This window comes from Anas platyrhynchos, chromosome 1, assembly GCF_047663525.1.
Source record: "Anas platyrhynchos isolate ZD024472 breed Pekin duck chromosome 1, IASCAAS_PekinDuck_T2T, whole genome shotgun sequence".
In the NCBI taxonomy this organism is placed as follows: Eukaryota; Metazoa; Chordata; class Aves; order Anseriformes; family Anatidae; genus Anas; species Anas platyrhynchos.
Genome location: NC_092587.1, coordinates 207,375,606 through 207,393,758, shown reverse-complemented (window position 1 = coordinate 207,393,758; position 18,153 = coordinate 207,375,606). Strand labels below are relative to the sequence as shown.

The 18,153-nt window shown below is 51.8% G+C and overlaps 1 protein-coding gene across 4 annotated transcripts in view; it reads left to right on the top strand.

Annotated features, from left to right (window-relative positions):
• DCHS1 (dachsous cadherin-related 1) overlaps window positions 1–18,153 on the top strand; it is an 80,646-nt gene that overhangs the window by 38,912 nt on the left and 23,581 nt on the right. For all 4 annotated transcript variants that reach the window (XM_038179036.2, XM_038179037.2, XM_027465901.3 and 1 more), the window contains 3 exons: window positions 16,153–16,341; window positions 16,458–16,689; window positions 17,867–18,103. In XM_038179036.2, coding sequence (XP_038034964.1) covers window positions 16,153–16,341; window positions 16,458–16,689; window positions 17,867–18,103 — 658 coding nt within the window. The remainder of the gene's footprint in view (window positions 1–16,152; window positions 16,342–16,457; window positions 16,690–17,866; window positions 18,104–18,153) is intronic.

The window sequence follows — 18,153 nt, the reverse complement described above, 5'->3', positions numbered from 1 at the left end:
AGATGCTTTAGGGCTCATCGGACCACATTCAAGTGCTATGGTTATATGATGCAAAGCACTGTTCTGGTATAAATTCACCCTGCTGGCTTAAATTTGCTTTAAATATTCTGTTGGATTGACTTTGTACCAGCAAGCTGCATGCATGGTCAGATATTGACTTTCTGGGCCTTTCTAACTTTTCATGCTACATCAAGTATTGTCTGTCCTCTGGCAGCCACTGTAAAGCACAGAGAGAGCTGTGTAACCCCCATGTTGTGAATGGTGGCTAATTTGACTGAAATGTGAATGGGATGAGATGGTGGATTACTGATTCTTGCATAGATCCAATATTAATGATTTTGGAGCCAGGGTTTACATATTTCCCTTGCACCCATACACACAGTTGTTGGGGAAGAAGATCACCACCAATCAAAAGCTGACCAGCAACACATGCAACGTATATCCGTATCTTAAAATTTTGAGGACAGGTCTGATGAGCTTTTAAGTTTTAGTACTGTTTTGTGATTCTGTGGGACTGGCTATGCTGCATGCACAGCACTGGGACAGCCTCTGGGGCTGCACCATGACCTGCATGAAGTGCTCTAAGCTAGATCAGGCTGCAGGAACTGTATTACAAAAAGAGAGTCCTAAGGGATAATCCTGATGCATTGGTTATGGTACTGAAGGGGACAGCTGTGAGAGGACACAGCGAGTAGTCACACATTGGGACTGGAGCAGCAGGAAGACTAATACTGACTTTGCTGCTAGAGAGAGTGGTGGAAGGACATCGTTACATTCATTCATTTTCTTGGGACAACGGATTTGGCATTAACCTATTTTCAGACCTTTGCACGACATAGAACAGGCCTCCTCCTGCTATGAAACAAGAAGACAAGTTTCCCAAGACAAGATCGGGAGATGCCTGTGAGTTCCTTAGGGATCAGCATGAGGAGAGGGAGTGCATCATGCTTCTGGGAGAGAGGGCTGGGAGAGCGAGTCTGGGGGTACAGAGGGACTGGGAACATGGGGGAGATGCTGGTACATGGGGAGGTTGTGGGGGAGGTGAGTGCTGTTGTTACCGCCAGAAGAGCTGCATTTGTTCCAAATTCCTGTGAAAGTTATTTCCTTGCGCTGCCAGCAGCCTCCTCCTGGGCTTGGCACAGCAGCCAGCGCCATGATTAATTCAAGTAGCATTTCCCCTGGAGCTGCAGCAGCTTTTCCACTGCAGCCGAGAGGCCCCAGCCCCTTGCGCTCCTCTCCCCCATACTCTGCTCCTCCCCCAGCCCCCTCCACAGCTCCCTCCTTCCTCTGCACTGATCTCCAGCCCCCTCACAGCTGCCCCTCTTCCCTCACCTCTGCTTTGGCCCCAGGCCCCCTAGAACTCCCCTTCCTCCTATAGTCCTTGCTCGCGCCCTCCCTCTTCCATGCTGCCCACAGCCCCACACCTGTGCACACTGCTCCCCCAAAGTGCCCGGCACTGCTCCTCCCCTCCCAGAGCCCCAGCCTGCCAGCATACTCCCCCTCCCCTTCCCTCAGTCTCTGCTCCCTCCTGTTCTTCCACACCCCTTGGCTGCTGCCAGCTGCTGTCATCTGCCCCCCAGGGACCCTTGCTGTTTTGCCCCTGGGGCAGATCTCACTGACAGTGCTCTCCCTCATGGGCATGGCCATGGGGCAGGCACCCCAGCCTCTTGGTGTTCCCCTGCTTGTCCTGCTCCCTACTTTGCTGCCCCAAGCTCCAGTATCACCTGCATGTCTTGCATCGTCATGCCCCATCCTGCTGTGCAGACCCGCTCTGAAAGCTCTCACTACCAGAGCTTTGTGCAGCCAAAGCTCAGCTCAGCACCCTTCTCTGGAGTCCTTGGCATCAGCACCCTCCAGCAGGTCACTTCCTACCCTGCACTGCTGCTGCCCCACTCAAGCCCCCTTGAGCACTCTTCCTTTGCAGGGTCGTGACTTCTGCCCTCCCTGCTCAACGTCCAAACTCGTCCACTCTGCCGAGGTTCTCAGTGGCTTTAACTCCTTGCTGCTCTAACAGAGCAGACATCTGTGTGCTTGTGTGTGTGTTTTTCTCCTACTCTTTCTGCTCCTTACTTTGCCCCTGCTCCTGGAAGAACTGGGACTCCCGGAAAGTTTGTACTCACCCTCGGGTTCCTGTAGCCAGTAGCCCAGCCTCACCCTCCACCACAGTCTTATCACCCTGCCAGTGTCTTTGATTAAACTGGTTCCCTTCCTCCTCAAACCCAAGGGCTTTGCTACATCACAGTCAATTCTTGGATGTCACAATCTGCCCCTGTGCTCCATACCTAGCTGTGTATGGATACAGCAGCCCTGCGTCTGCCCATGCTTTGGCTGTGGCTGTGGAGCTGCCAGCCAGAGCCTCACCATGTCCTGTAGCTGCTGGGCTGCAGGAGCCAGTGGTGCAGGCATGCAGGGACTGCAGCTGTGCAGAGGGGTCTCCCTGGACGTGGCACACCCCACAGCCTCAGGGTCTGACCCTCGCCTCAGCCACGCGTGCTGGACAATCACTAGGGCCGAACCCTGACCCCACACACTCCCCTGAGGCCTGAGTATGCTGGAGGCTGAGATGCAGTCCGGGAGCCAGAGACAGATCCTGAAATAGCAGCCGTGGCCGCTCCCTGGCTGCTTTTAGCTGGTCAGCAGCTGTGCCAGGGCTGGGGAGGGCAGGACGCCTGGCACACACTCAGGCAAAGGGAGCCGTGCGTGGGATCGTTGACCACACTGGCGCCAGCCTCCCCTCCTCTCCCACCAAGAGCCGTCACTCTGAGGGGCGGGAGCCCAGAGCCAGATGTTTGCCAAAGCCACAGCGTAACATGTGCGTAGCAGAGATCCAGCCGGGGCAGGGCTCCAGATGAGCTCCCTGCCTGCTGACTGTGCTTGCTGGAGATGAGGAGGATAGCCAGAGAACGGCTGCTGAGAAGCGCTCCATCCTTTTCATGAACTGTGGACTGCACAGGGGAGTAGAGAGGTCAGTAGTAAGGCTGGGAGGACAAAGATGGCTGTATTCAAGGGACTCTGGTGTTGCCCTCTAGACGGATCTGTGGGAGGTAAAAGCCTTGACTCCAGGTGATGCAGCTGAGGACTCTAGTGTGCGGCTTTGCTTCTCCATCCATCCTCTGCTCTGGAAGAACCTAAAAGCTTTGTGGTGCCTTGGTTCTACTTCCTTGCATCTTGTCTTGCCAGGGTAGTAGGAGGATGGTGAAATAACAAGACCTCAAAGCTTCGATGGCCATGTTTGTCCTGCCAATTCTCCATGTGGTGTGGAGAGGCACACCTTCCCAGCATCTGCCATCCTTTGCTCAAAGCAGTCATAGCTCCCTGAGATTCATGCTGTGGTTTCTTCCTAACCCTGCAACAACTTGCTGCTCTTTTGCATCCACTGCTGCTACTTTGACTGCATTAGTCTCATGGGTACCCTTTTGCCCAGCTGCTCTTGACAAGTGGCTGCAGGCTATACAAGCAAAGTTTTGAACCAAACAGGAAAGAAGAGTCAGGTAGCAGATGCTGCTGCACAGTGGTCCCAGGGCTGTGTGCAGGGCTGATGGAGCAGAGCCACTCTTTCAGAAGGACTAAAGCTGACTGGAGTTCTGGGATGTTCAGAAGGGCCTTTGGCTGCAGATCACAGAATGACAAAGGCTGAGATTGAAGGGACCTCTTGTAATCATCTAATCCAATCTCCCTGCTCAAGCAGAGCTACTCAGAGCTGGCTGCCAAAATCCTGAATCCACAATGCCTATGGGCAACCTGTGACAGTGCTCAGTCACCTGCCCAGTAAATAAATGCTTCCTGATGTTCAGACTGAACCTCCTGTGCTCCAGCTGGTGTCCACTGCCTCTTGTCCTGGCACTACCACAGAAAAGAGCTGGGCTCCAACATCTTTGCACCCTCCCTTCAGGTATTTACAGACACTGATGAGATTCCCAAGCTTTCTCTTCTCCGGGCTGTACAGTGCCAGCTCTCTCAACCTCTCCTCCTGTCAGAGATGGTACAGTCCCTTCAGCATCTTTATGTCCACCAGGCCCCCCAGGTCCGTTTCTGTCAGGCAGCATTCCACCTTGGGAGCTCCCAGCATGTCCTGGTGCCTGGACTTGTTCCTCCCCAGGGGCAGGACTTTGCACTTCTTGGTGAACTCCGTGACATTTCTGTCATCCCATTCCTCCAGCCAGTCCAGGTCCCTCTGGAGGGCAGCACAACCCCCTGGTGTATTCGCCACTCCTCTCAGTTTTGTGCCATCTGCAGCCTTGCTGAGGTTACACTCTGCCCCATCACCCAGACCATTCATGAAGATATTAAACAGGACTGGACATGGTATTGACCCCCAGGACTCATTACTGGCCTCCAACTAGACTGCACCACTGACCATTACACTCTGTGTCCTGTCATTCAGCCTGTTTTCTATCTACCTCACTGTCTGCCCATCCAGCCCATACATCACCAGCTTGTCTGTGAGGATCCTGTGCAGCACAGCGTCAAACGCTTAACTGAAGTCTAGGCAGACTATATCCACTACATTCCCCTTATCTATCAGGCCAGTCGCTTCATCATCGAAGCTTCTCCAGTTGGTCAAGCATGAGTTTCCCTTGGTGAATCCATGCTGACTGCTCCTGATGATGTTCTTGCCCTTCGTGTGCTTAGAAATGGTCCCAGGGTGAGTGGCTCCAGCACCTTCCCCAGGATCAAGGTGAGGCTGACCGCAATGGGCTGCTCTTGGGCCTGAAGAAGGTGATCCTTGAATACTGACCAGCTTTCCTGGGGTCCACTCCTCTCCAGGGCCATATCCCACAGGGCTCTTCTGAGCAGGTCCTTGAAGAGGCCAAAGTCTGTTCTCCTGAAGTTCAGGGTTGTGAACATGCAGTGCACCCTCCCCGTTGCCCTGAGGATCTTGAAAGCCACCATCTCCTGGTCACTGCAGCCAGGGCTGACTTTGATCTTCCCCTTCCCAACATGCCCCTCCTTGTTGGTGCGGATGAGCTCCAGTGGAGCACCTCTCCTCATTGGCTTCTCTATTGCTTGGAGAAGGAAGTTATCACTAACACACTCTAGGAACCTCCTGGATTACTTATGCCCTGCTGGGTTGTCCCTCCAGCAGATATTCACAGAATCACAGAATCATCTAGGTTGGAAGAGACCTCCAAGATCATCTAGTCCAACCTCTGACCTAACACTAACAAGTCCTCCACTAAACCATATCACTGAGCTCTACATCTAAACGTCTTTTAAAGACCTCCAGGGATGGTGACTCTACCACTTCCCTGGGCAGCCTGTTCCAATGCCTCACAACCCTTTCGGTAAAGAAGTTCTTCCTAATATCCAACCTAAAACTCCCCTGGTGCAACTTAAGCCCGTTCCCCCTCGTCCTGTCACCAGGCACGTGGGAGAACAGACCAACCCCCACCTCTCTACAGCCTCCTTTAAGGTATCTGTAGAGAGCAATAAGGTCACCCCTGAGCCTCCTCTTCTCCAGGCTGAACAAGCCCAGCTCCCTCAGCCGCTCCTCGTAGGACTTGTTCTCCAGGCCCCTCACCAGCTTCGTCGCCCTTCTCTGGACCCGCTCGAGCACCTCGATGTCCTTCTTGTAGTGAGGGGCCCAAAACTGAACACAGTACTCGAGGTGCGGCCTCACCAGAGCCAAGTACAGGGGGACAATCACTTCCCTAGCCCTGCTGGCCACACTGCTTCTTTCAAGCCAGGATGCTGTTGGCCTTCTTGGCCACCTGGGCACACTGCTGGCTCATATTCAGCCAGCTATCAACCAATACCCCCAGGTCCCTTTATGCCAGGCAGCTTTCCAGCCAATCTTCCCCCAGCCTGTAGTGTTGTGCCTCGAGTGCAGGATCTGGCACTTACCCTTGTTGAACTTCATACAGTTGGCCTCAGCCAATAGATCCAGCCTATACAGATCCTCCTGCAAAGCCTTTCTACCCTTGAGCAGATCAACACATGCACCTAACTTGGTGTCGTAAGTTAGGTGGTTGAAGTCCCCCATGAGGGTCCTGCCCCTCCTGTATGTCTACAGAGGGCCTCATCTGCTTGTTCTTCCTGGTCAAGTGGCCTGTAGCAGACACCCACTATAACATCACTTTTCCAGTCCGTCCCTTTAATCTTAACCCATAAATTCTCATCTGGCTCTTCATCCACCTCCAGGCAAAGCTCCATGCACTCTTTCTGCTCTCCCATACAAATGACCCCTCCCCATCTTCCCAGCCTGTCCTTCCAAAAGAGCCTGTATCCCTCCATTGCAACACTCCAGTCATAGGACCCATCCCACCATGTCTCCATGATCCCAACATGGTAATAGCCCTGCAATTGTACACACACATATACGTCATCACGGTGTGTGTGGTTTTTTTGTTGTTGTTGTTGTGTTGTTTTTTTGTTTTGTTTTGTTTTGTTTTTTTCCCATACGGTGTGCATTAGTGTACAGGCACTTAAGAGAGGCATCCCAGCATAGAAACAGTTTGGGAGATTTCTCTGTAATGGTGCCTTGTAGGCGCTTCCCTGCCTCCATGCAAGTGCTGGACATGACCCTGGTTAAGCCCCATTTTGCTGATTTTGTGATCCATTCCTGTAGTCTATTTCTCATTACTGCTACTACCTCGGAGTCTAATTGTGCTCTTTTAAGACTAAGAGGTGGTAGTTCTCAGAAACTCTTCCCTTATTGGTACTGGTGAGTGGACTAGACAACCCACCTCCTCCCTGGACAAAACAGCCACGTGCTCAGATAGAGTTTTCCAGCTTGCAGCTGTCCTGTTCTAGCCTGTAGAACACCATTCTCTAAAGGGAAATCCTTTGCCATGAAGAGATAATGAATGCATCCTGCTATTGTGTATGGGAAGTGTTTCTGCCAGCAATCAGCTCCTTGCTCTTGAAGACAGAGGGAGATCTGAGACCCATCCTGCTGTAGTCCAGAACAAAGCCAGAGCAAAGCAGTTCCAGTGCTCCCACTTGTCTTTGGGTTTTGTTATGATGTGCTTGGCTGCAACATGGTATTTCTCTGTAACCTGTTGTAGTTGCGTAGGGCAGACATAGCATTATTTCTGCTACACTGCCTCTGTGCCTTGCTCTCTCAGTCTGCCTACAGCATGCTACTGGGACAACCCAGGCTTCACCCAGCCTTCTCTCAGCCCAGGGTGCACCGGTGTCCCCCCCTGCACACCATGCTAGCCATGGCCAGGTCTAGTCTGCAACAGGCTAATACACCTCTCCCATGTCCTACAGCATACCCCATCCTTATCTGCATCTTGTGCCCCATGCTGTTCCACTATATCCTAGGCCTCAGATGCTCCCATGGATGCTATCATTGGCACCTTTCTGTTGTCACCCCCAGTAACACCTCCATCATCTCACTGTATTGCTATCTTCCTCCACCACCCCTTATCCAGGGTACCTCCCCAGCCATCCAGTGTTGCCTCTCAGTTCTGTGAGGGACGTACAGATCCGGCACCTGCTTGGGCTTGGGGCACTCCTGGCCTCTTCTCATGTCTGCCACCCACATTGCAGGGCAGCCAGCTTGGTCCCAAACTGTCAGGGTATGCTCACAGCACCCTGTTTCAGGGCCAGCCAGAGCTGGTTGCTTTCCAGCAGTGCAGAGTTCAAGAAAAATGCACTCTGCTCTGGAATTCCTTACTTCTGGGTACTGTGATATCAAACTGTGTAAATTAAGAAAGTAAATACCCACATTCACAGAGAAAAATCCACCACACGCTTTAAGCACAAGGACATCAATGCTAATCCAAGAAGTTGAGGTTGGTACAGTGTGCCAAGGAGGTGGCAGTACAGGAGGGAAGTCTCTGAATCATAGACCCCGGCTCTCACAAAAATCTTCAGTTTCCCAGGCCAACAAGGGGTGACACACAGTTGGACCAGGTGTTCACTAAAAGGAAGAACTGCCTAAGGATGTGGTAATCAATGATAGCCTTGGCTCTAGCAACCATGAAATAATAGTAATGTTCAGTATCCTAAAGGGAGTAAGGAAGGAGAGTAGTACAGACCAAGGACTTAAGACCTCAGCTTCTACAGGGATGTGTTAGATGGAAGGGTTCTCATGGGAAGCAGGTCTGAAGACCAAAGCACAGGAAAGCTGGTAAGCCTTTAGGACATCATCTTCCAAGCACAAGAACAGTCCATCCCAGCACTCGGGAAAACAAGGTTACATATCAGGAGACTGCTTTGGTTAAGCAGAGACCTGTAGGCTAAGCTGCAAAAATGCAGCATATGGGAGGTAGACACAGAGACAAGCTACAAAGGAAGAGATTATAAACAGTGCCTGGGCATATAGGGGTCATATCAAGAAAGCTAAACTTCAGGTGAGACTTGTGAGGAAAACTGAGGGTAGTAAGAAGAGCTTCTACCACTGTATTGGTAGCAGGAGGCGAAATAAGGACTTACTGCTGAATGGGGTGGGTGATTTAGTGACAGCAGACTGAGACACTCAATGCCTCCTTTATCTTGGTCTTCACCAACAAGCCCTCCCAGGCCCTTCATGCTTATTGAAAGGGTTCAGAGAGCTTCTTGACAGGGTTTAGGATTGAGTCAGTATTTCTTCAGTGACCTTGACCCATATGAATCCATGGGACGCAACAGGCTGCATCAAAGGGTGCTGACAGAAATGGACTTGTAGAAGTGCTCTTTCAAATGTGGTGGAGACCAGAGGAGATCCCTGACAACTGGAGGAAAAGCACCCTGGCTTCAAAAAAAGGCCAAAGGGATTATCTGGAGAGCCTACCCTGTTGTCAGTGTCGCTTTGGTCTCTGGAAAAATCATGGAATTAGTCCTCTTGGACCATGTGTTTGGCCACACAGAGGAAATTGGGAAGGCAGCAGCCAGCAAAGATTGAGCAAGACTAAATCATGACTGAGCAGTCTGTTTGCTTTCTGTGGTTCATGGCCTGGATCTGTTAGTGAAGGGAGAGCAGTGGATGATGACTGCCTTGACTTTAACAAGGATTTTGACACCTTCTCCCAAGGAGAAGGTCATGGCTTGGAGAGGCACAACCTGGTGGGTAAGAAGTAGGTTTCTGTATAGTTGGGCTCAAAGACTGGTGGCTCGTGAGTTGTGCTATACTTGGAGGCGGGGGCCAAGTGGAGCACCACATCCCTAGAGAATGAGAGCCCATTGGCAGAGGTGGAAACATGAGTTTCAGGCTGGATCTAGGAAAAGGCTTTCCCCATGAGGACTGTCCGGTAGTGGAGCAGGTTGCCCAGAGAGGCTGTGCAGCCTCCTGTGCTCTCCTTCCTTGTGTCCATTGGGCTGGGCAAATGCAAGGCATTTGGGAGTGCTCCAGCAACACAGTCCCCAGATGCCTGTTAATCTAATGGACAGGGGTTTGCAGGACTAGCTGTTTTTTTCCTCACATACCTGCATTACTACAAGAAGGCAGGAGCCTTGTGACAAGCTGAAGACATACAGCATCCTATCAAACAGAATCACAGAATCACAGAATCATCTAGGTTGGAAGAGACCTCCAAGATCACCCGTCCAACCTCTCACCTAACACTAACAAGTCCTCCACTAAACCATATCACTAAGCTCTAAATCTAAACATCTTTTAAAGACCTCCAGGGATGGTGACTCACCCCACATGCATGACCCACCATGGGGGTCTGCAGTTGTCCCCACTTCTGTTCATAGCCCACAACAGGAGTCACAGCATACTGAGGTCATGTGGGGAACAGCAACAGGCACAGATTCCCAGGAGGAGGTTTTTCCAACAGAATCTGCATCTCCCAGACACATAAACATGCCCACTGCCAACAGCAGTGATTCAGTATATTACATCTCACATAGCCTCTACTTACTGGTGTCACACAGCAGAATATTCACATGTTCCTGTGCTCCTTTTCTGTTCCCTTAACCTTTCTTTCAGGCTCTCTCCTGCAGTACATCTTTGGCTTTACTGACCACCTGTACTTGGTCTCTGCCAATCTCTAGCACCTACTAAACTTCTTTTTTGTATAACACATGGTCTGTCTTGGGTGTTCTCACAGTTCCAGCATTCCCAGGGGCCATTTTTCATAGCACTCTTTCCCATCCTGGCATCCTGCAAGGGTAAAACCTCTTCTTGCTGGCACATGTTGAGAGTTCCAGGTGATATGTAGCCAAAGAGAGAAAATACTCCCTGGTAAAGAAAATAAGAAAGAAGCAGGAACTACTTTCCCAAGAGCCATGAGAGACCCACTGCATTTGGCTTGGAATGGGTTTATACTAAGCTAAAGATGCAGCATTGGCTTCCTAGCCTGTATCTGTCACCAGACCCTGCTGGATTAGGCACTGTCAGACCCAGGCTGCATGGCTTGCAAAGAGCCACAGCCACCCCTCCGCCAGCAAACAGCATGGGCTGAATGCTCCCTAAGTGAAGAAGGCAAGACAGGACCCACATGCAACCCAGGCAGTGACCCCACTGATGGTTGCGGTCCCACACGATCCAAACATGGTGAGCAGAGCCAAGTGCTGGTAATATGGTCCATTGACAGTCCTGGGCAAAGCAAGCAAGAGCCAGTTTCAGCGTCCTTCCAGAGAGTCAGGTCAAGGCCACATGTAGATAGGGACAGAGACAGAGATAGAGTTAAGGCTACAATACACATCTGAGGGGTCTGTCCAGGAGGTGAGCTGCCTACAGCATAGGTCTGGGGTCAATCTAGGAGGCAGGACTAGACACAGTATCTAACATAGTACGCTAACATAGCTCTGGCCAGGCATGGGTGCCCAGACCTGAGCTTGAATGGAGCCCCTAGAGCCATGGACAGAAGGTGTGGGGTAGGTTCCCTGGTTGAGGCTGATCAGGGCCATTAAAGCCTATTAGTGCCCTTAGGGCTCAGATTCTCCACCATCTACCTCTTTAAGGAGGATATTAGTTTGTGTCAGGCAATGTCAGCTCCACGTTACTCCGTAGCAGGTACCACTCAGCCAAGACCATGCAGCTAAGGCACAGAGGGCAGTGATCAGAAGGATCCGATTCCCTTAATTAATTAATTATTCACTCCTAGTTCATATCTGAATCCTAAAAAGATAGGCTGGCAGTTCTAAGACTATTTGGAAATAGGCTGCATGCCTGTGGGGTTGGTTTGTTTGTTTGTTTTGTATGTGTTTGTTTGTTTTCTATTTCCTTCTTACATCAGATGAGGGAAATAATAGAATATGAGAGAGACTACCCCCAACAACACACTGTGCAGCAGCACAGACCAAAAGCTGGGTTGCAGAGGAAAAGCTGACGGAGGAGAAATTAAGATTTTGCTTCCTGCACAAGTGAAGCAAAAGGCAGAAGAGGCAGGAGGAAGCAAGGGAGAGTGTGCTTCTTCAATATGATGGACCAGCCTGAAAAACGAGCATCCTAATGCTACTGAAGGCATTAGCCTGGAGATCTGGTTGGAGACAAGGGGGCTGGAGACTGACCTTAGGGCCTCACAAAAATCCCTTTAAGGGATTCTGCATTTCACTGCAGACTTTGGAGACAAAATGTTCAATATGGGTAGTTGTTCATCGGTTCTGCTGCCATGTTCCAAAGCAGGATGGGAGAGAGGGGACAAAGGCACTCAAATGCTGACAGCAGCTGAGTGGGCAGCAAGCCCTTACGGACAACCCCAGCAGGACATTTTGTGCATCATACAGCACCTCAGCATCTACACGGGTTGTGTGTGACCACAGTAAAAAGGCTGAATGTGTTCTCAAGTCTGTATGCAGGCTGAACTGTGAATATTAAGTGTTTAGCCAGATACTGTATACTCAGAGCTAGGAATATCACAACAGCCATGTCAATACTGGTATGTAAAAAGCATGGTAGCAGGAGAAATGTACTAATTGAAAAACACACAAAAATGTGAAATGTTAAAACAAAATAGCTACAGTTTGGCACCGTCACCCACAAGGATCACTGAGTGCAAATCCTGGCTCCATACAGGACCACCCAAAAATCAAACTGTATGTCTGAATATTGTCCTGTTTAATATCTTCATGAATGGTCTGGGTGATGGGGCAGAGTGTAACCTCAGCAAGGCTGCAGATGGCACAAAACTGAGAGGAGTGGCAAATACACCAGGGGGTTGTGCTGCCCTCCAGAGGGACCTGGACTGGCTGGAGGAATGGGATGACAGAAACGTCACGGAGTTCACCAAGAAGTGCAAAGTCCTGCCCCTGGGGAGGAACAAGTCCAGGCACCAGGACATGCTGGGAGCTCCCAAGGTGGAATGCTGCCTGACAGAAACGGACCTGGGGGGCCTGGTGGACATAAAGATGCTGAAGGGACTGTACCATCTCTGACAGGAGGAGAGGTTGAGAGAGCTGGCACTGTACAGCCCGGAGAAGAGAAAGCTTGGGAATCTCATCAGTGTCTGTAAATACCTGAAGGGAACACTATCTCTTCTTAGCATATAGGGTTGTAGCTGCACATTCTGTAGCCTTGGACAGAAACACAGCATGCACTTTGGCTCTACACATTGTGCCTAGTGTAACCATGGTGATCCTGCAAGCTTGTGCAGGTGTTCTCTACAGGTGAAGTGACCCCACAGCTTTGTCCACGTCTCGTATCTTCAGGCCGACCTTCTGAGCACATGCAGGTGTCTTATGCAGGTGTCTTTTATGCACATGGGGACATGCAAGTGTCTTGGACAAAAGTGCAGTGGTCCTGTGAGCTCATGTAGGGACCTCATATTGGTGTTGTGATCCTGCAGGTTAGTGTATTTCCCATACTCACACAGTGCCCCTGCAAGTTCATGCAGGTGTCTTGTTCCCAGCTGCAGCCTTCTCCTCTCCTTTCTCCTCCCACATAAACTCCTCCTGGGAAGAGCCAGTCTTGGCTCTGCAGGATATTCAAAATCGGAGGCGGGGCTGCTGCAGAGGATCCACTCAAGCTCAGAGGTCTGACTCCTGCAGACACACGTTCAAGCAGCAGCCCTTGCACAACCCCAAGTGGAGGGCTCTCCCATAGACAGGCTGACCCCATTTTCCTAATTTCTCAGGCAAAAGTCAGGAGCCTCCTAAGTTACAGTAAATCCAGCTGTTCCAAAATTTTGGGTGGGCACTAAATAGAGAGCCTGGGGCTGATCTGGATTAGCTTTTAGCAAAGTTCCTAGAAAAATGTCCAGACTTGGTTTAAAAAATTCCAGGAGTGGTGAATTTGCCACAGGCCTTGCTGAGCCATTTTGGTGGTTAATTAACCTCACAGATAAAAATGTGCAGCGTCCCAGATTGCCTGTGCTCTGCAGTCTGCAGCCATGGATCCCAGCTGTGCATGCCTGATGGACTGTGGTGTCTGCCATACCTAGTGGCTGATCAAACACTGCACTGCCACTTGGAGAAGTGCCCAGGCAGCATCACTCCCTACCAGAGACAGCATCGTGCTGGCCTTCAGGGGCTGTCAGGCCCCACAAGCATGGGCTAGCTAAAGGCAAGCAGCCAGCCCCATCCCACAGGAGGCAGGCAGAGGGCATCAGCGGTCTGCAGGCAAGGAGGGCTTGGGCTGGGGCCACTAGGTACAGTCCTGTGCCCTCTCCATACAGTGACAGACACAATGTGAATTGTACAGCAGCCCCACACTGAGCTAACATGCTCCGCTGCTCCTTCAGATGTGTTTGCTGTTCCTGTGGCTTTTCTCTAGACTTTGGTTTAGCACCACACCGCCAAGTAAGACAAGGACCAGACACAAATCTACAGTGCTGGTATAGCAGTGACACAACCTCTCTTGGACACTAAGTGGTCTTGTGCACAAACTGTTTGTGCTAGACCTCTTACCTGCTTCTTGAGGGGCCATCAAAACAGGACAGGGAGGTGGCGTGATAGATACACATGAATAGGGAACTTCTCTCAGGATCCCTTGCACTGGCTGTACAGCTAGGTTTGTGTCTGTTGCCAGACTCTTGGCTCCATCAGGCATTCCTGCAGGGAGATGGCACTGGGTACTGGGGAGCAGGCAGGGAGATGATACTGTATTGTACGATAGTGAGAGCTCACCTGTTTCTCCCCTGTTCCCAAAACCCGACCCAGCTCCTGTGGCAGAAAGCTGGAGTTCCAGATAACTTCCCCTGTAGGTGTCTGTCTTATGACAGGTCAGATTCATACTCTAATATGAACAACTCCAACTGCTATCTGTCTTTATCATTAGGTCTCTGACTTAACACCCTCCTGTTGCTCCCTGACAGCCTCAGCTTGATATCTGGGGCTCTAGATGGATTCTGATCTGAATGATGCAGGTTTATAGTAGTCGCATCCAGACTTGTGACCCTCATGCTGCATCTCACCTGTGGCCCTGCCAACCAGATACTCAGCCTGTGCTGCACACAGTGACCATTTCCACTCAGTGGCCCCATCCCAGCCTACTTCATGAGCCCTCTGCAGCCAGCCATGCCCTGCTCTGAACCCCTGAGCCAAAGCTTCCTCAAGCCAGGAGCTCCTGGCATGTCCAAGATGCTGTTGCTACTGCAGGAGCAAGGAGAACACAGCAAAGGGAGCTGAGGCAGGATGGAGGGAGGAGTTTGAACAGAGCAGGAGGCAGGTGGGGCCAGTTCCCCGGGCTGCTGTCATGGCACCTATGTCTCTGAGTGCTCTGCATCTGGAGCAGTGAGGGAGATCTTGTTCTATGGCACTTCTTCCAGCAGCTGCTGTATGGTAGGGGAGCAGATCTCCTCTGAAGGGAGCACTGTGCTTGTTGTCGATGTGAACTCAGCTTCTCTTCCTTGGCGTCCCCTTGGAAAAGGCCCACAGGCCTTGGGGCAGGAGGGCTGGCGGGGGAGTGTCACAGGTGCTGCCTCCCCTCCCTGGGGGAGGGGCTGTGGATGTCAGGCAGGAGAACCAGCAAGGGGCTCCCTCAGGTGCTGCCTCCCCTTCTGTGGTGAGAGCATAATGAGGTCCTACCTTTTCCTACTTTATTCCTTCTTCCCTGGCCCAGCAGTCTCTGGTCTCACTCTGGTTGTTCGTCCATCTCTGAGGATCTGGTGGTAGCTCAGGTTGGGGGCCCTGCCCGTAGGAAGGAGCTGTTTGCAGCCCCCAGCTGGGCCCTTTCCTTGGCGCGCATGCAACGTTCCTGTGCTTCTCGCTCACGGGAGCCGAGGCCCCAGCGCTGCTGCTGGGAGGAGCTGTGGCTGACGAGGCCTGAACTCCACTTCACCCGGGCCTGGCCCAGCTGCCTCCCTCCTGGCTCCGTCCTCCAGCTTTGTTCTCCACACCGAGCTCCCAGCTGGTGAAAGAGCCGTGGGCAGTGATGCTGCGGTCAGGGGGAAGAAGCTGTTTTCTACTGAGCTGAGCTGCAAAGAGACAGAGGTGGAGCAGGACCTTGCAGACAGGGAGCAGTTTTAATCTTCCTGCTGTGTCCGTAGATGCTAATGTAAAGCTTGTGCCACGGGGTCTGGTAGGTCCAGCTGTCAGAGGGCAATGCCACCCCCAGGCATTCTTCTCAAAGCCCAGGGCTGCCAGGCACAGAGCTCTGACAGTGGGGCAGAGCCTGGGACATGGGTAAGGAGGGTCTGGTTTGCTTCTCAGCTTGTCTTAAGTGTCCTTGCAGAAGAGAAAGAGCAGAGGGCCAAGGCCAGCTGCTGCATGAGTGTGGGTTGTCTCTGGATGGCCGATCAAGCTGGGTGCAGGAGGGATGCTTGTCTGCTAGATCTTTGGCATCTCTGCACCTTTTTGCACCCCCATCCTCCCCCTGTACAGCCTTTTTCTTTGCTAAGGGAAGTCTGTAGACCTGGGCAGTGGATGTTGCCCTAGGGTTGCAAGAAAGGTTTTACCTGGAACAAGCCACCTCTGGCATGCAGGCACCCATGGCAGCGCTGTAGACAGCAAGCATGGTGCAGCTCTTGCGAGTCTGCAATGCAGTGCTCCCCAGCCCTGTGTCCCCTCCTGGGAAGTGCCAGTGTAGGCTGACCCTGGGGTGCCTGCTTCTGCCTGCCACTGCCTAGGGCACCACCTGAATATGTGTGACCCTGCAGGACCTGTCCTCCTTCAGAGAATGCTGCAGAGGAAGTCATCTTGTCTGGGACAAGGATGTCAGGAGTGAGTCACTAACAGTCAGAATGCTTTGCTGTGGCCACCTTTGAGGGCTGTGCAATAATTGTGGGCTGTGGAGTAGAGGACAGTAATGGGTTATGAAAGTGGTGGGCTGGGTCTGTCTGCTTAGGCTGGTGGTCTCAATAGTGCTGCCCTGCTTAAGTAGTGCCTTCTCCTATCCAGGTGACAGCCACCGATGCTGACAGCGGCCTCTTTGGCTCCCTTTCCTACTCTGTTGGTTCTGGCATCGGCAGTGTGGTCCCCACACAGTTCAGCATCGACAAGAACACGGGGCAACTGTGTACGGTGCAGCCTCTGGACCGTGATGAGGGCACGTCTGCCTATGATTTCACCATCACTGCTGTTGATGGGGTGAGTGCTGCAGATGCCAATGGGGATGCAATGCTGCTGTCGCAGCACTGTGCAGGGGATACAATTGTCCTCGCCCCTGCTGTTTGCCCCATCTCTGATCTGTTTTTTTTCCACAGGGTGGCTTGAACTCCATGGTGTATGTGAAGGTTTTCCTGGAGGACATAAACGACAATCGGCCAGTGTTCTACCCGCTAGAGTATGCTGCCAGCATTAGCACACAGAGCATGCCGGGTACAGCTGTGCTGCGTGTTACTGCCCATGACAAGGATGAAGGTCTGCATGGGAAAGTGACCTACCGCATTGTCTTGGGGAACTCACCCCCTCTCTTCTCTATCAACAAGGACACAGGTGAGAGAGCTCAGGGCCAGCCAGAGGAAGCATCAGCCAGAGCAGTGGGATGTGGGAAGATGTGAAAGTCATTCTGAATGTTTCTGTTTGGCCAACTCAGCAATTCAGGCTGCCACCAGAATATGTCTGTTCCTCTCCTGGATATTTCTTCCTTGTCCCAGTGTCTTGATCTCCCAGCTGCCCATTCTGAGACTCAATCTCTGACTCCTTGGTTCTGTTCCCTGCTCTCTTCTTTATTTGTCCCCTTTTTCTTCCTCATTTTCATTGTCATCCCGAACTCAGTGCACCTTTCCTCCTGCATGCTGCTTGTTTTGTCTCATCAAGCTTTATCCTGCTTAGTTTCTTGTCCCTGCCCAGTTGCCTCCTCTCCCCTGATCAATTTACTCTCTTCCCTCATAACGCTATTAGCCACACAGTCCAACCTTTCTCATTGCCTGTCTTGTCTCTTGCCTTCTTTGGCCACCAAAGTCAGACCAGTTTCTGCTGGGGAGGTGTGTGCATGGGTATATGGTGCCAGGGCCCTCAGTGGGACAGGGTGGTGTCCTGTGCTTGGCAGAGGCATCAGGGTCTGCCCACATTGGTCCCCAGGTTGCCAAAATTTGGCTGGGATGAGAACAGGCCTACTGGCCATCCTAATGCAGGCCCACCTCCTTTGTAGGATTTGTCTTGGAAGGTTCTGCAGTTCTACATTTCCTCAGGAGCCTACTCACAGCCCAGATCCCACCTGCCACTGCTGCACCCTGACCATTGCCCTGTGCCCCCACATCAGAAGTTCTGTTCCCTCCTTCCCCTCTCCCAAGACCTGCTCTCTGTCTTACTTGTCACAGCCTTCATTGCTGCTTAGCTCAGGACTAGACATGAGGCTGAGAAGGGAGAATTTGGGGATCTTTTCCCATCAGGGTTCCTATTTACTCCAATTCTTCCATGGCAAGTTGCCTTGAGGCACACACTGTTTGCTACCCTTTTAGGTTTCTCATTTCCAGATCAATCTGATCTAGCTGGTGGCATCCCTGCCCATGGCATGGGTGTTGGGACTATATGATCTTTAAGGTCCCTTCCAACCCAAGCACCGTTCTATGATTCTACAAATTTCAAGCTTGTAGTTTGTCCTGTTGCTCTGGTGCCACATGATGTAGGGGTGCAGGCTTAGTGCCCTCTGAACGTCTTTATTCCCTAGGTGTCATCTCCCTCTCATGGTCCCTGAGTGGTAAAGCCAACACCCTGGTGCAGCTGGTGATCTCTGCACAAGATGGAGGAGGCCTACAGGCACAGCCAAATGCCCGAGTGAACATCAGCATCGTAGAGGGCACAGTCTCGCCCCCCATCTTTGAGCAAGCCCAGTACTTCTTCACAGTGCCTGAGGACATTTTGCAGGGCACCAACGTGGGGGCTGTCCGTGCCCAGAATCCTCCAGGTATGGGCCTGGCACTTTTATATGCAGTCACTTTCCGCTGTTCCTGCATT